The 18,464-nt window shown below is 41.9% G+C and overlaps 1 protein-coding gene across 3 annotated transcripts in view; it reads right to left on the minus strand.

The window, feature by feature from the left end:
• The window catches only part of LOC148037189 (uncharacterized), a 59,903-nt gene that overhangs the window by 23,540 nt on the left and 17,899 nt on the right, over positions 1–18,464 (minus strand). For 2 of the 3 annotated variants that reach the window (XR_015690600.1, XM_087676110.1), the window contains exons 2-3: positions 3,113–3,211; positions 2,939–2,997 (exon numbers count right to left, since the gene is read on the minus strand). Coding sequence is in view for 2 of the 3 variants with exons in the window: in XM_087676110.1 (XP_087532236.1) it covers positions 2,939–2,997; positions 3,113–3,211 (158 nt within the window). In the remaining variant the exon portion in view is untranslated. Of the gene's footprint in view, positions 1–2,938; positions 3,003–3,112; positions 3,212–18,464 lie in introns of all 3 variants that reach the window. The other variant, XM_087676111.1, reaches the window with a different exon arrangement.

Consider the following 18,464-nt stretch of genomic DNA (forward strand, 5'->3'; position numbering starts at 1 on the left):
CCAATATTTTCATAATTAAATATTAATTTTCAATCTTAAAATATTAAAAATTAATCTAATAATTATTTTGGTGCCCTGAAAAATAATCTGACAGGCCAAGAATTAAATTGGCTAGGCAACTTCCATTCCCGAGTGTCTCTACGCCATCTTTGACTATCAGATTGGCATTAGGTACCATTAAACGTCACTTCTCTAGTATCACCAACTGACACTTATGGCCAAATGGATGACCTAGGCCAACAATTGGCACCAAATATCACCAAGTACCTGTGCGGCATAACTTATAGTAACTTTTGCCTTTGACATCCTGTGATTTCTTTGGGTCCTGGGCTCGTAAATTTACTTTAACCCTAGCTGCACCTCACATGTGAATCATTTACTTAATCATGTGATTAAAAATTAATCCACATGTTAAGTGAGGTTTCAAAAATACATATCCTTATGATACCCAACCATATCCCCGCCAAAGAGTAAACTAATGTCCCACTTGGGTCACCCAAGCTTGTATGTTATTAAACACCATCACCTTGGTCTTCCGAGATTCACTATCAATCCTCTGTCCATGCAAAGCGCTTACAATGCATTCATGTGTTTCTGCAAGCCCTTGAGAGAATCTATGATCTATACCACATCATTTGCATAGTCCTCCTAATCTATCCACATAAATTGAGAGCTCATCAACATAAACGCCAAAGAGAATAAGCAAAAGTGGGCATCCCTGCTTCACTCCGATGGTATTGTCCATCATATTAGAAAGCCCTCCGAAAGCACGCACCTTCCCTATCATTGACTCATACAAGGCATAATCCCTCACTATAGATATCTTGGAGTGCAAATTTCCTATAGTCACTGCACGAGCTTGCCTTGGGGCACGATGTCAAATGCTTTGCAAAAATCCACAAAGCAACAATAAATCCTCTTTCCATGTGTCCTTCCTTCCTCTACAATAGCTCTGAGAATCAATATATGATCAAGCGTAGTGAACCCTCTCCTAAAGGTTGCCTACCCCCATGCTCTATACCCATGTCACTCGACCCATGTGCAAAGCTCATGCTTTAAAATGCAACCATAGATCTTGGCCAAGTAGTGACCATGATCGTCCTATAATTCTCCCATACTATAGGTTCCCCAATCTTAAAGAGTAGTATAATAGGGAGCTGGCATTCTACATTATAAAGGTTCTTTGCATAACTATACCATGCTTCTGGTATTATGATCAAGGTGTCCAACTACCTTTCTTGAAACATCTCCCGTACCCTTTTGATGTCTTGCCCCAAAAACAACCAAAACAACATGTACTTGATCATGGAGCTTCTCCCTGAATAGTACAACTACTCCTCCAAATCCTCTGGTCCCCCCCCCCCCCCCCAATTGTGCGTGATTGGGGACAAAAAACTAACTCCCATCTATATCCTTGTACGTTTGGTAAATGACTACCACTACATTGGTGCGTTTCAACATACATGGCAAATATCTACATTTCCAAAAGTGTTCTCAAAATAATCAGTATCCATTTGGAGAGCTCCGTTACAATTCCCTACTCTAAATCCCAATGTCTCATAGGCCACACACCGTCATTTGGACAAACAATTGGTGGTAATCACCTGCCCATCACGATACATAGCAAATTTTCCCTCCTTACAAGCTTCAAGGACTCGAGGCATGTACTCTTTCTTATGTGCCACTTGGGCTAGAGTGAGGCCTTCATCCAAGTGTATCTTCTCCTCTTTTAAGGCTCCCCTCTTGGACAAGAAAGCCCTCTTTTCCCCCATATCCTCAAGCCTAAGAATTAAGACCTTTATTGTATCCACACACCATGAATCCATAATTAGCACGTCATTTGCACCTATTTTCTCCCAACTGCTTTTGCATCTTCTTGTGGGGTGCCCTTCTCAGGTCATCCCACTACACGTACTCATAAAGCATGCACTCTATGATTTGCCTCTTTTCCAAGAGCGGTGTTCATGAGCTCCACTTTATGGATGGGTGATGTTTTTTGTTTTTTAACCATGCCAATGCATTGCATTGTTTCCTTCACTTGCACTTGTGTTTGTTTCGTCACTTCAGCCCATGAGTTGTTTTTTTTTTTCCACATGGACATAGATCTCTTCAATCTCATCTTGTACTTTGGGGGTGATCTTGCCCTCCTCTCATACATATAATTCCATATGTCTTTTACATTCTTTCAGCCCTTCTTGGAGTTCCTCCACAACATGATTCTCAGACATGTCTTTTGTTACTATTTCCAATTGTCTTCTGCATTCTATGAGCTCTTCTCTTAATTCAGTGATGACCATGTTTCTTTCATGCATACCTTGAGCAATGTCCTCTTTCCATGACACAAACTGTCCATAGATCTGCCCTTCAATTTCAGCCTTATATTTCAATAGTATATGTGCCATATCAGACTGCATGGTCTCCTGTATGGTGCCAAGCATTTCATCTACACATCTTCTCAATTGCTTCTGTACACCACCACAAAATTTCCTCATAAGATGGAACTCTTAATCAACCAAATTAACTCTTCCACAAACCCAAAACACGATCTAGAAAAGTCAAGCATACTCATGTGCAGTAAGTCAGAACCACTTGCTGTCATAATGAATGGATTGATACAAGGCTATGGCAGAGAAGCTTGAACAAGGCATGTAGGGGCATGTTCAAGTATACATCAGAGCTCCAAAGCCAAAGATACATGCAGAGTAGGAACACAAGAAAGAGGGTAAAGAGAGCTCAATTCAAAATTTCCAGTCTTGAGTTTATGAAAGTAAAGCATAGGTTAGATTTGCAGAGTTTGCATTAAGCTAATCAATTTTTTCCAGTATGGTTGAAAACAGTAAGATGCCACTATGATTTGCTAATCAACTACAAAAGATGCTACCTCTTTTACTCTACTCACAAGCATATGAATACGAAACTGACAGTACATATTCATTACTTGATTATATTCTCATGGTCGTTGAGCTCCTGCAGGAACATCACCTCTCGAAATGTCCTCTGTGCTATATCAAAGAGAGTGTTGGAAAAATTTTGTGAAAAAAAAGAGGCAGTATTGGTCAATGCACCAACCTCATTGATCTCATAATTAAAAGCTGTGTTCTGTAAAACTTGCCTGGGCATCTGTTGAATTCTGAAATGCATCAAAAATTTTCTTAAGAGCCACTACATCATTTGACCTTCTTTCAATGGCTTTCCACACAATGCCATAAGCCTGCAAAATTGTTAACCCAAAAGCAAGTTCAAGAATGCAGAGCTTTGCGAATTCTGATAACAACGATCATGTAGCCCACAGAAAAAGTTGTCAAAAAACAAACGTCTAGAGACTGTCGATGCATACTGTTGTGCTGATTATGGAAAACAGATGTTTGGTACAGCTTTGTGTCCATTTCAAAAAAGATTTCCAGAACAACTACTCTGAGCTGATTTCCAATAGGGAAATGTCTTCAAAACCCCTCCTCTGTTGCTGTCCTTCAGGCTTCTCCCTTTCTCTTCATCCCTACAAGCACTCTTGCCTACCAGCAGCCCCATACCAGTGGTCAACCTCTCCCCCCAGGCTGCTTCTCAGCCTGTCAGCCTCCCCTCCTCTGAACCTGCTCCTGATTGCCTGTCCTCTCAACCTGTGCTCTCATCCCCCCACCAGTCAATCTCCACCTCCTGCCAACCTTCCCCTAATCCAACCACCAGCACCAAACCAAAAAAGGGGCAGGTTTTGGCCCTGTCTAGGAAACCCCTTGAGAAATAAGTTGAAACCAACCTTCAATGTAAAGGCCAGTGAGCTCTGAATGATAAACTAACAAGCACAATTGACTAAACAAAAATTCAGCCAGCAATAAACTCACAATGCTCACACTCTAAGGAGATGACACCTTTTTGCTCCAAACCTTGGTACCCCTTGCAGTATTTCTTTGACTTATTGAAGAGCTTTCCTAAACAGAGTATAAAATGCTGATGCTCAGTTGGTAGTTGTCCCAAGCTGTAGGCTCAAGAGCCTACAAACTCTAATTCATAAGTGCAGACTACACCCTATTTTGACACAAATCCTTTGTGCATGCCCTCCAAATTCAATACAGCTTGCCCTCATATCTTCTAGCTGTTGCTCTCACCAACTAACTATAGACTTTCATGGATAGAACTGCCCCAATCCTAGTTTTTCAGGCACCAACATGCATTTCCACGATTGCATGGCTGAAAAAACTATTTCCCAACTCTACACCCATTCCAAGCTGATGTCTACCCACAATCATGTGTGTTTATTGCAGCGTGCAGTCCTAAATAGCCTTTGCTTCAGCACATTCATCTCCATACACATACACATCTCCACACACACACACAAGCAGCCTCAGGTATGCATGGTCATGTGGGATGAGAGCAAGGCTTGCTATTATGGCAGATTTTTTCTATGATTTCAGCTGGCCTCATTATTGGAGAGGTGGCTGCTCTGTGCATGGACATTGTTCGCTCCACCCTTGTTGTACCATCATCTTGATCCCCTCCCTTTGTTCATGTGGATTGCTGCTGGATAGCTTGTTAAGGAGTTTTTGTTTGTGCATTGTGTTCTTTTGTTAGCCTTTTCGCTTCATGACAACTATTCCTATTTTGTATGGTTGGCCTGAAGGCTTCATGTATTCCTGAAAAGGCTATGATTGTGCTTGGTTGGCTAGAAGGCATGATGTAAATATTTATATACATTAATTCAAACTTCTTCACACACACACACACACATAGGAAGAAGAAATCGGCACTGAATTGATCCAAACGAGCAATGTGATGCTAGAGAACATGGCGCATAGCCCTTCTAATCCAAGTCCACAACACAATGTTCTTGATTATCACAATGCAAGGAACTGCAGGCCTTGATGTTAATCTTGTTAGCCTGTATTTTGTCAATCTATCATCTCCTGGCTGCGAGCATAGGAGCTCTAACCGTTTCAGCCATTATTTCTGTATGCATTTCTTTTCAGTGAGTCTCGAGAGCCTTCACACTGGCAAAGTGCAATATTACAAACTCTGCATTCCTTTTTCAGTGGCCAGTGTGGAGTGCCTGCACTTGTAAGGGCAGCCCGTTCAGCATTTTTCACCCAGAATTTCACTAGCCAACAACTGCTGGTGTCACGGGAAATTTTGAGATGCTTTAATCTTGCTAGTAACATTTGATTAAGTTATTAATCAAATGTGCAAGCTTGTTTAGCACATGTGATGCATATGGCAGTTATTTCATGAGAACGGGCCAAGGACCCCGAGGATTTAGTGGTCAGTTGGTGCCCGATTGGACCCTAGAACAATTGTTTGGCCATTAAGTGTCAGTGGTGACACTAGGGACTAGCATTAATTAATTAATTAATGCTAGTCTAAGGGTCAACAGAGGTTGGGAACCACTCCAAGTTGCAAATGGCCTAGCCAATTTCATTCCAAATGGGCATGTTTAATTTTGGGCAGGGTCAAAAGGACTGGAATTAATTTTCAGAATTAATTAATTCTGAAAATTTAATTTAATGGCTGAGAATGCATTAGGAAGGCTGCCACTTGGCAAAACTTTCCCATGCAACTAAGGAGAAGGCTGTTGGAGAGTGGTGGAAGCTGAATCGCAGCCATTCGGAGCTTGGTGGAGGGAGAGGAGGTGATCAGATTTGACTCTAAGAGGCGACGACGACTGATCGCGCGCCGTGACAAGACAGGGGGCAGCAGGTTTTCTCTTCCGCCTCAAGAGAGGCGGCGATAGGAGAGGAGGGCTCGTCAGTGAAGCTGATATTTTACCCCTCTTTTGAAGTTGTTGGTGCCATCAGATTTGTCATCAGAGCTACGAATCAAAAGATACATTTCAGCTGATTTTCTCTCTCTCTACAGTATTCTCTCATCTCCTCCAATCTGTGCTCAAGCATTCTCAGTAATTCTCAGTCATTGGTAGCAGCGTACAACCAAATTTGGTGGACAGCAGAGAGTTTACTGCTGTATACCCTAAATTACAGCAGTAATTAGGATTTAGCAGCCACCTTGGGACCCGTGCCATCAGCCAAAGGCATTGTACACTGAAATCAGCACCGGAAATTCGTGGAATTGTGAGGATTTCAGATGCCAGCCCATCTATTGTGAATTTGAGGCAGCATTTGACCAGTTGGGGTTCCATTAGAGCAAGTCCTCGGTGAAAATCAAGGGGCAATTTGCCCGAATGCTTTGCTGATTATTGGAATAGCAAGGGGCTTTTGAATCAGCCAAGGAGATAGTGAAATCTCGGCTTGTAATTTATCCATCAGCAATTGAAATTAAAGAAATACCGAAAGGGGCGCCAGTTTTGGGGCCAACAAGGTGTCCACTGTCCAAGTTTATGAAGGTAAAGTGAGCATTTCAATTTATGTTCATTTGCTAATTGCTGTAATTAAGTACTTAATCAGGTTAAACCACCCTATCCGAGAAGGAAGGCTGGTTACATGGTTCCATTGCCTGGATAATCACTCAATCTCAGGATTTTGTGAGCCCCAAGCACCTGATTGCAAGCCAAAGCTTTGTGCTAGTGCTGATTTTTGTGCTCAACTGAGAAATTACAGCAATATGTCTTCATATAGTGAGATGGAATCAAGTAGTGATGATGCCTCTCAGTATGGACATTCTCATGGGAATGAAGGAAATGCAATGCCTAATCTTGGACAAGGCTCTCATGATGGACAACAAGCTGAAAATGTTGTTGTTGGGCAAGATGCAGAGCCTTGTAGCCGTCATGAGGTAGATGACCAGCAAAGTGAAGAGGAATTTGATGACTAGTTCAAGAATCGAGGAAAGCAGCAAATCTATTTGCTGAATTGGCAAAGGATCCTCCGTTCACCCGATTTTTTAATGCTCCAAAGAAGGGTAGCAAGGGCAAGAAGAAGAAGTCAACTTCTACACCTTCGGGATAGCAAGGTGCACCGAAGGTAGTGCCAAATCCTTCACTTGAAGCTCCTAAAGAGGCTAATGTAGCTAAACAGTCGGTACCTATGGGGCAAGGAATGCAAATGCAAGGCCATTATGGAAGTGCCAATCCAATGGATTTTGGATAGCCAAGCATGCATGCTATGATGGGGCAGCTAGGATACTTTGGTGGTAGCATGATTTTTCATGCAATGGTTGGCCAAGGGCCGCATACGGGAATGTATGGCACAAATCCCTATGATATGCAGCAGCCAATGGATGGTGTGCAAGGCCCATTATATTGGGTTATGGCTGGAAATGTGCGAAACCCTATGTACGGTAGCATTGGCCTGATGTCTGGGGCACAAAGTGGAATGTTTGGCAGTGCATCTGTACCCCCGAATGCTTATGGGGTTCAAGGAATGACTGCTGGTCATCCAAATGCTTCATTTGGGCTTGGTCATGATGTAAATACAGCAAATGCACCCTTTTTGTAGTAGCGAGTGTATGACAACTTGACTCCCAAAGGGGAAGCAAAGGACTATGATGAGGGTGGAAAAGCAGTGAAGTTTGAGTCCTTCAGTGGTACACAAGATAGACTGAAAGCTTTGACCTTCATTCAGCAGTTTGATGCAGCCTATTCAGGGGGAAACTTCACCGAATCCTCTAAGATTCGAAAGGCAGTCACTTTCTTAAAGGGGAATGCATTGCAATGGTGGTCCACGCTCTTGATGCAAGGTAGAGCACTGTCAACATGGGTACAATCCAAGCAAATGTTTGCATCGAATTGGTTGACTAGTACCTTTGAGGTGGATATCATGACAGCTTGGAACAAGCTTGATGCAAAGGAATGCAAGAATTTAGAGCAATACAATAAGAAGTTTTGGGATGCATTGCTGCCCGTCACTTCTTATCGTGCCGTACCTCTTTATGAGCAAGTGGAAAAATATGTATGTGGGCCGCCCAAAGGAATCAGGGATTTTTGCATAAAATCCACCGTGTCTAGCATGTCTCAGCTCATAGAGACTGCTGCTACAGCCGATGCTTTGCTGCATGGAAAGGATTTGGGCGTTCAAGAGAGCGGGGAGAAGCCAAATAAAAAGTTGTTTAAGGCTGAGAAAAGGGGCATATCTGAAAACCAGCCTGAAAAGAGACCAAAACAGCAAAGAAAGGGCTCGAAAACATTGGCACAACGTAGAGAATTGATGGCTACAAATAAATGCTTTATTTGTGAACAGGAGGGTCGTATTGCAAAGAACTGTCCCAATAGGCAGCAAGCTGCAAAATCAGAAAATTAGGGAGATCCTAAGGGTAAAAGGCCCAAAACATCAGTGAGATTGGTGCCCGATGTTGTTACTGGTCAGCCCAATGATGATGCTACTGAGTTGTGTAGAGCATAGAGCAAAATTAGGGATCAGCATGCATTGATCTTCTTTGATAATGGTGCACGAGCCAACTTCATCTCTACTGACATGGCAACCCGTCTAGACATCAAAGAGGATGAGATGGGAGCCATGGGGCAATTTGGAATGGCATGTAAGGGTCATGCAGAACCTATCACACCACTCATTGGAAAGCTTCGGTTGTACATACAAGGATATGTGGACAGCGAAGAGTTTTACATTGCTCCACTTGAGGGTTGTGATGTGTTGCTTGGTATGCCATGGTGCCACCGTATGCATGCAGTGATTGATTCATATGCAAAAGGGATCACTATTCAACATAAGGGAAAGACACTCACACTTGATGTAAAGTTGAAAGGGGAATCTATCCCTGTTGTATCTAAAGCTGCTATTTCTAAAGTAATGAAAAATCATCTTTTAGCGTATTTAGTTTTTGCTAAGGATAAGGATGATAGTGAGAATGTTGGGAATATGTCTAAATTAGAGAAGGATCGCATGTCATTTCTGAAAATGTATGTTGATTGCTTCCCTCAATCACTTCCAAGGCAGCTACCACCTAAAAGACCCAAAGATCATGGCATAGACCTTATCCCTGGAAGTAGCTCTCCTAATAAACCACCCTATAGAGTCAGTGCAGCCCAACAGGAGGAGATTATGAGTCAGGTAAATAAGTTGTTAGAAAAAGGGCCTGATTCAGCCTAGCTCATCTCCTTTCTATTCTCCAGTACTTTTGGTGCAGAAAAAGGATGGTTCATGGCGTATGTACATTGACTATCATGCTTTGAACAAGATCACAATAAAGAACCGTTTTTCGATCCCTCGGATCGATGATGTTATGGATAGATTGCAAGAGGCAGCAATATTCAGCCGTATGGATTTGAAAAGTGGGTGTCATCAGATACGCATTAGACCGGAGGATGTGTCTAAGACAGCTTTCAGGACATCTTTTGGGTTATATGAATTTCTTGTCATGCCTTTTGGACTTACGAATGCTCCTGCCACTTTTAATCGGATGATGGATGGCATCTTTCGGCCACATAGAGCATTTGTGAGTACTTTCTTTGATGACATGATTGTCTATTCAAAGAATGAGACGGAGCATAGAAAGCACTTGGACATTGTTTTCAATGAGCTACATAAGCATAGTCTGATTATCAACAACAAGAAGAGTGAATTCTTTTTGCATGCAATCCACTTCTCCCGAACATATTGTTTCTCCTGATGGTATTCATATGGACCCTGCTAAGGTTGAAGCAATACGTTCATGGCCAACTTTGAAAAATGTTCATGAGATCCGCAATTTCTTGGATTTATGTTCTTACTATAGAAAGTATGTACGCAAGTTTACTGAAATCACATCTCCATTGCATGTGTTGCAAAAGAAAGATGTGTCATTTAGATGGATAGCAATGGAAATTTCAACATTTGAAAAGTTAAAGGAAAAGATGACTTCAGATCTTGTGTTTGTGTTGCCTGATCTAAGGAAGTCATTTGTAGTTCAGTGTGATGCATGTGGCAACAGCATTGGGGCTGTCCTTATGCAAGATGGCCAAGTTGTGGCTTTTGAGAGCCGAATTCTCCACGGTGCAGAGAGGAATTTACAGGTTTATGAGAAAGAGCTCTTGGCTGTAATTTATGCACTGTCTACGTGGAAACATTATTTGTTGGGGGCTGATTTTACAGTACAAACAGACCATCAGACTTTGAGGTACTTTCTGACACAAACAAAGTTGTCAAAGAAGCATATGAGATGGGCAAATTTTCTATCTATGTTTCATTTTCAGATTGTACACATTGATGGTAAAAAGAATGTTGTGGCTAATGCACTGTCACGTAAGCCATAAATTTCAGCCGTCACTATGGTTTATTACACTGAGTTGGATGCCATGAAAGAGCAATATGTTGTTGATTCGGACTTTGCTAATGTTTATGATTAGCTTTGCAATGGCCAAAGGCATGAGCATTTTATGCTAAAAGATGGATTTTTGTTGATGCATGGACGACTGTGTGTCACAAAGCAGTTGAGGCCTAGAGTGATCATTGAAAGTCATGCTCCTCCGTATGCAAGCACAGAGGTATTGATGCCACAGTCAAGCCAGTGGAGCATTTCTTTTATTGGCCAGCTTTGAGGCATGATGTAGAGCAGTATGTTAGGGCATGCATCATATGTCAGAAGGTAAAGCATGATGGGCAAAAGATGCCGGGCTTGTTGCAGCCCTTGCCTATTCCAGATAGGCCTTGGCAGAGCATTGCTATGGACTTTATCTTTGAGCTTCCTAGGACACCTACAGGGAATGATGGGATATGGACTATTATTTGCAGGTTTAGCAAACAAGCCCATTTCATTTCGGTGAGGAAGAAGATAAAGGCTGATCATATGGCACGATTATTTATGCCGTACATTTTGAAGTATCATGGTATGCCTGAGTCGATCATCAGTGATCGAGACCCTCAGATGACTAGTCTATTCTGGAAGGGGTTGTTTGAGAATATGGATACCACGCTGAAATTCTCATCATCCTTCCATCCGCAGACACATGGTCAGTCTGAGGAAGTAAATTCCAGAGTGTTGGATCTTTTGAGGTGTTATGTTTCACACCACAAGACACAGTGGGATCAGTATTTGCCATTGGTTGAGTTTGCATACAATAATACAATGCATAGTTCCACTGGCAAGGCTCCATTTGAGGTGGTTGAGGGTGGCAAGAAGGTTCCACCTATTTTGCACACTAAGGATAAGATCTTTGAGGCTGATCGCTTTGTGGAAAGCTTGGATGAAGCCTATGCAAAGATAAAGTATGCACTTCAGAGATCACAAGACAAGCAAAAGCGGACAGCTGATCGCCATAGATGTGCTTTGCAGTTTGCACAAGGCGATTATGTATTGCTGCATTTCGAAAAGGCAAGGCTAAAAAAGATAAAGGGAAGAGAGAGGTTGTATCCGAAGTTAAGCATGAGATACTATGGGCCCTTTCAAGTGTTGGAAAAGATCAGCGATGTTGCATATCTGCTGAAATTACCTCCACATTCGCGGATACACAATGCCTTTCATATCAGTTTGTTGAGACCTTTTACTCTTGGCTGGTTACATTATCTTCTCGCAAGTTCAGCACCCTCCATCTTCAGCCCTCCTCTCTCTCCAATCCTACCATTTTCATCAACCTGGTCTTGTTCCCTCACTAACACCTTGGGCTGCATGTGGGGACTAATCAGCCTACCATTGTATTCAGCCTTCCATTCAAATTTAGTGCAAATTTATCACTTCATTCTCTTCTCTCTTGTTGTCTCTCTCCTCTCTTTCCTCTCCATGTTCGTGTTTCTCTTCCCTTGCACACTCACATGGTATCATCGCCTAAGTGAGGACTCCAAGAATTCTACAAAAGATGTGAGAGTGGGCAATGGAAGAAGGACACCAACATAGAGAGAAGAGAAGAAAGAGACAAGAAGAAGAAGGAAGAGATCTGCACTAACTGAAGATGAATGCTGAATACAATAGTGTGGACTGATCAGTCCTTGCACGCAACCCGAGGCGTTAGTAAGCACACCAGATTAGGTTGGGAATGATGATGGCAATAGCAATACTAGATGTCATGAATCCGGTGGTGGGAGGTCTTGCTTGAGCTATTGCACTGAACACACACAATACACACAAGAGGAAGCTCACTGAAGAGCACACAAGAAGAGAGATGGAGGCCAAACCGTTTTCTTGCTGGTTTTTCTTCTTTTTTCCTCTCACAATACAATGTACACAAAGTATAGATAAGATACAATATAAAGAAAAGTGGCCCACTAAATCAAACAGTGCATAACTGACTATACTAATTGACCGGCGCTATAACTATGCCAATTGTAGGTAGGTGTAACAAACCAAATATAATAAGTGATAAATCAATGGCAATGTGAGGATCATAATGACCAATGACATGCATGCAGACGTACGGACCTATCTAACCAAACGATCCATTATCAATCTTCGCACGTGTTAAGCTTGCCATCTCAATACTCCCCCTCATACTTAACTACATGTCTGCAACTCCAAGTAAGCTTCAAAATTTTCAAAGCTTCTCTACACCCAATGCCTTTGTAAAAATATCAGCTATCTAATCCTATGTACAAATATATACCATATTGATCTCTTATAAATACATTCTCTCTCATAAAATGGTAATATACCTCAATGTGTTTGGTCCTAGCATCGTGTGAAATGACACGGGATCTAGAGCATGGTAGTGACTATGGTGGATCAAAGATGAAGATTAAGCTCATGATACCATAGACAAGACTTGACCTGTTACACAAGTGAATTAGGTTCTAAGATTGAGACTTGGACTCATAAACATAATCTTGTGTATAAGACTAACAATGACCAATGACACTAGCTGAAATAGGAAAGCATCATGATATTGCATTCATCATATATTGAAGTAGTAGTCAAGTACAATGCTTTACAGTTGTTGGATGGATAGCAGTTTCTCTTTCTGTGCATATGGGATTCAGTCTGTCTACATGTCCTAGGCCCACAACTGCCTCATACAAAGAGGCCATAGTGGGTGTGATTGCAAATATCTCAACACCCCTCCTCAATCACAACCAGAAAGTACACAGTGTGTAGAGGCTTTAGTGAGAGTAACACCTGCAAAGTGTGGGCACACCATAAACATGGCAAAAGACCAGAGGTTGTCACAAAAAAGGCTAAGTGTGGATACCACAAACATGGTGGACATCCAGAGGCTGTAACAAGGGCCTCACAAAGTGTACAAAGACTGTAGTACAAGGCTACATGAGGAGTTTACAAGCTTATGACAGGAGCATTTTGGGCTAGGCAATACAAGGCTAAAAAAGTTTGTAAAAATTTGGGTCAAGAACCATGAGGTCCCTGCGGTTTTCAACACTTCTTTTTACATAGATCTTCAATTCATTGCAGGTCTCTTTATCGGTGTAGTCCAGCTTGCTCTTTTTAATCTTGTACTTGTTCTTCACTTTGCTTGCAGCTTCAGTCTTCATGTCCATGTTCCCCTCAAGCAAAGACATCTTATTCTTTGGCATGTTGAGTAGAGTGTCTGGAGCATCTTCAAGGTCTTCAGATAAGATCATTGATTGCTCTTTGGTGTAGGCAGCTCCAACATTACTTGCAAGTGATGCAAACAAGACTTCTATGTACTGCAAGTGAGTAACAAGAATAATGTTGCTTTGCATCCGCATTAAGATCTTGTTCGTCATTGTCATGACCAAGGATCAGCAGCAAATCAACTCCAGAATTCTCAGATTTTATCAATGGAAGATCAGATTACAATGTGTCAAGAGACACAAGTAATGACAGTGCAAAAACACACTATGTAAAGACCATATCTGAGTTGATGTCGAACTTGAATCTTCTTAGTTCGGGATCGTCGATCCTTCTTCGATCTTTCCAGGTCCTTCCCCTCCTTGATTTAAGCTGGGACAGTAGATCATAGTGGCAATGGGTTGCTCCAGGTGGCAAGTGTAACCAGCCTTTCTTCTCGGATAGGGTGGTTTAACCTAATTAAGCACTTAATTACAGCAATTAGCAAATGAACATAAACTGAAATGCTCACTTTACCTTCATAAACTTGGATAGTGGACACCCTGTTGGCCCCAAAATTAACGCCCCTTTCGGTAAATCTTTAATTTCAATTGCTAATGGATAAATTACAAGCCGAGATTTCACGATCTCCTGGGCTGATTCAAAAGCCCCTTGCTGTTCCAATAATCAGCAAAGCATTCGGGCAAATTGCCCCTTGATTTTCACCGAAGACTTGCTCTAATGGAACCCCAACTGGTCAAATGCCGCCCCAAATTCACAATAGATGGGCTGGCATCTGAAATCCTCACAATTCCATGAATTTCCGGTGCTGATTTCAGTGTACAATGCCTTTGGCTGATGGCACGGATCCCAAGGTGACTGTTAAATCCTAATTACTGCTGTAATTTAGGGTATACAGCAGTAAACTCTCTGCTGTCCACCAAATTTGGTTATACTCTTCTACCAATGGCTAAAAATTACTGAGAATGCTTGAGCATAGATTGGAGGAGATGAGAGAATGCTGTAGAGAGAGAGAAAATCAGTTGAAATGTATCTTTTGATTCATAGCTCTGATGACAAATCTGATGGCACCAACAGCTTCAAAAGGGGGGTAAAACATCAGCTCCACTGAAGAGCCCTCCTCTCCTACCACCTCCTCTCTTGAGGCGGAAGAGAAAACCTGCTGCCCCCCGTCCTGTCACGGTGCGCGATCAGTCGTCGTCACCTCTCAAAGCCAAATCTGATCACCTCCTCTCCCTCCACCAAGCTCAGAATGGCTGCAAATCAGCTTCCACCGCCCTCCAACAGCCTTCTCCCTAGTTGCATGGGAAAGTTTTTCCAAGTGGCAGTCTTCTTAATGCATTTTCAGCCATTAAATTAATTTTTCAAAATTAATTAATTCTGAAAATTAATTTCAGCCCTTTTGACCCTGCCCAAAATTAAACATGCCCATCTGTAATGAAATTGGCTAGGCCATTTGCAACTTGGAGTGGTTTCCAACCTCTATTCCCTTAGACTAGCATTAATTAATTAATTAATGCTAGTCCCTAGTGTCACCACTAACACTTAATGGCCAAACAATTGTCCTAGGGTCCAACCTGGCACCAACGGACCACCGAAACCCAGTTGGCATAACTTAACACAACTTTTACCTTTAACACCCACTGCATCCTCAGGGTCCTTGGCCCGTTCCCATGAAATAACTGCCATGTGCATCACATGTGATAAACAACCTTGCACATTTGATTAATAACTTAATCAAATGTTACTAGCAACATTAAAGCATCTCAAAATTTCACGTTCCCGTGACAAACCTCCCCCTTGAAAACCTTGCAATCGTCCTCGATTGCACTGCATTGGGCCAAAGCAAAAGTATATTGCACTGGAATTTCAATTTGGCATGACAGTCACCACAACATTGGCCATTGTTGTCGAACCGTTGCATATGCGCAAAACTTATTGAAAATTTCCAGCCACCAAAACATAATAGAAAACTGAAAAACAGTCCAAAACTGTAGCTAGAAACCATTGGATGCATCCATAACTCATGTTTCTCAACCGTTCTGACTTCAAAACCACAGTAAAGCATATTCTCAGCATAAACCATGGCTGAAACTATCAATGACATTTGTTACATGCGGCTGTCCGTGGAATCAGCTATAAACCATTAAAAACTGAGCATGACCTGATCATAAACTGATCATGGACTGATATGAGAACTGATCACAAATGGCTGCAAATGTGACTCCAAACTGATCACAAGCTGATGGTAAAAAAAACCTGATCAGAAACTGATGCAAAACTGATCCCAAAGTGATCATAAACGGTTCTCAAACTGATCAAAAACTAAGCTGAAACTAATCACAAATTGATCTCAAAACTGAGGCAAAAACTCATGTCAAACTGGTCCAAAAACTCATGCATAAGTATAGTCTCAGAGCCAACGGTGACAACCATACTCATCTACATATATCTCACAGTGACTAGTACATTGAGTAGTGACCTCATGGCAGACATACTGTCAGCACAGTACCTTGGATGCATGCTGAATACATCTAAGATCCACTACATACGAGAGCTATCCAAAACCGGTGGAGTGGAAGTGCTACCTCCCCCTTGAGCATCAGGCAATGCTCCGAACCCCCGCTCTGCTGAACCTGACTAAGCCCCATCCAAAGTCGGCTCTCACTGAAAGGTATCGAGATAAAGTTGCAACAACTGAGGATGGTCTGCCAAGTCATCCTCTTCCATCCATTTTGCATCCATTGGTGAATAGTTTTGAAACTTCACCAAATATCTTCTGGAAACTTCACCTCTGACCTTCCTTTCCTTATGTGCCAAAATCTACTCAGGTACCAAGATCTCATCTAGTTCCTCAACCTCTAGCTGAATTTCAGCAGATACATCTTCTGGCACATCACCACGAAAAGGTCTCAACAAACTCACATGAAAGAAAGGCATTGTGTATCCGCCAATGTGGAGGTAATTTTAGCCGATATGCAACATCGCTGATCTTTTCCAACACTTGAAAAGGCCCATAGTATCTCATGCTTAACTTCGGATACAACCTCTCTCTTCCCTTCATCTTTTTCAGCCTTGCCTTTTCGAAATGCAACAATACATAATCGCCCTCTACAAACTGCAAAGCACATCTATGGCAATCAATTGCCCGCTTTTGCTTGTCCTATGATCTCTGAAGTGCATACTTTATCTTTGCATAGGCTGCATCCAAGCTTTCCACAAAGCGATCAGCCTCAAAGATCTTATCCTTAGTGTGCAAAATAGGTGGAACCTTCTTACCACCCTCAACCACCTCAAATGGGGCCTTGTCAGTGGAACTATGCATCGTATTATTGTATGCAAACTCAACCAATGGCAAATACTTCTCCCACTGTGTCTTGTGGTCTGAAACATAGCACCTCAAAAGATCCAACACTATGGAATTTGCTTCCTCAGACGGACCATCTGTCTGCGGGCTGGAAGGATGATGAAAATTTCAGCGTGGTACCCATATTCTCAAATAACACCTTCCAGAATAGACTGGTCATCCGAGGGTCTCGGTCACTGATGATCGACTCAGGCATACCATGATACTTGAAAATGTACGGCATAAATAATCATGCCATATGATCAGCCTTTATCTTCTTCCTCACCGGAATGAAATGGGCTTGTTTGCTAAACCTGCAAATAATAGTCCATATCCCATCATTCCCTGTAGGTGTCCTAGGAAGCTCAAAGATAAAGTCCATAGCAATGCTCTGCCAAGGCCTATCTAGAATAGACAAGGGCTGCAATAAGCCCGACATCTTTTGCCCATCATGCTTTACCTTCTGACATATGATGCATGCCCTAACATACTGCTCTACATCATGCCTCAAAGCTAGCCAATAAAAGAAATGCTCCACTGGCTTGACTGTGGCATCAATACCTCTGTGTCTTGCATACGGAGGAGCATGACTTTCAATGATCACTCTAGGCCTCAACTGCTTTGTAACACACAGTCGTCCATGCATCAACAAAAATCCATCTTTTAGCATAAAATGCTCATGCCTTTGGCCATTGCAAAGCTAATCATAAACATTAGCAAAGTCCGAATCAACAACATATTGCTCTTTCATGGCATCCAACTCAGTGTAATAAACCATAGTGACGGCTGAAATTTATGGCTTACGTGACAGTGCATCAGCCACAACATTCTTTTTACCATCAATGTATACAATATGAAAATGAAACATAGAGAGAAAATTCGTCCTTCTCATATGCTTCTCTGACAACTTTGTTTGTGTCAGAAAGTACCTCAAAGTCTGATGGTCTGTCTGTACTGTAAAATCAACCCCCAACAAATAATGTTTCCATGTAGATAGTACATGAATTACAGCCAAGAGCTCTTTCTCATAAACCTATAAATTCCTCTCTGCACCGTGGAGAATTCGGCTCTCAAAAGCCACAACTTGGCCATCTTGCATAAGGACAGCCCCAATGTTGTTGCCACATGCATCATACTGAACTACAAATGACTTCCTTAGATCAGCCAACACAAACACAGGATCTGAAGTCATCTTTTCCTTTAACTTTTCAAATGTTGAAATTTCCATTGCTATCCATCTAAATGGCACATCTTTCTTTTGCAACACATGCAATGGAGATGTGATTTCAGTAAACTTGCGTACATACTTTCTATAGTAAGAACATAAATCCAAGAAATTGCGGATCTCATGAACATTTTTCAAAGCTGGCCATGAACATATTGCTTCAACCTTAGCAGGGTCCATATGAATACCATCAGGAGAAACAATATGTCCGGGAGAAGTGGATTTCATGCAAAAAGAATTCACTCTTCTTGCTGTTGATAATCAGACTATGCGCTCATTGAAAACAATGTCCAAGTGCTTTCTATGCTCCGTCTCATTCTTTGAATAGACAATCATGTCATCAAAGAAAATACTCACAAATACTCTATGTGGCCGAAAGATGCAATCCATCATCCGATTAAAAGTGATAGGAGCATTCGTAAGTCCAAAAGGCATGACAAGAAATTCATATAACCCAAAAGATGTCCTGAAAGCTGTCTTAGACACATCCTCCGGTCTAATGCGTATCTGATGAGACCCACTTTTCAAATCCATACGGCTGAA

Source organism: Lygodium microphyllum, chromosome 4 (assembly GCF_053477565.2).
Source record: "Lygodium microphyllum isolate KBCC chromosome 4, Lygodium_microphyllum_v1.1.10, whole genome shotgun sequence".
Classification (NCBI taxonomy): Eukaryota; Viridiplantae; Streptophyta; class Polypodiopsida; order Schizaeales; family Lygodiaceae; genus Lygodium; species Lygodium microphyllum.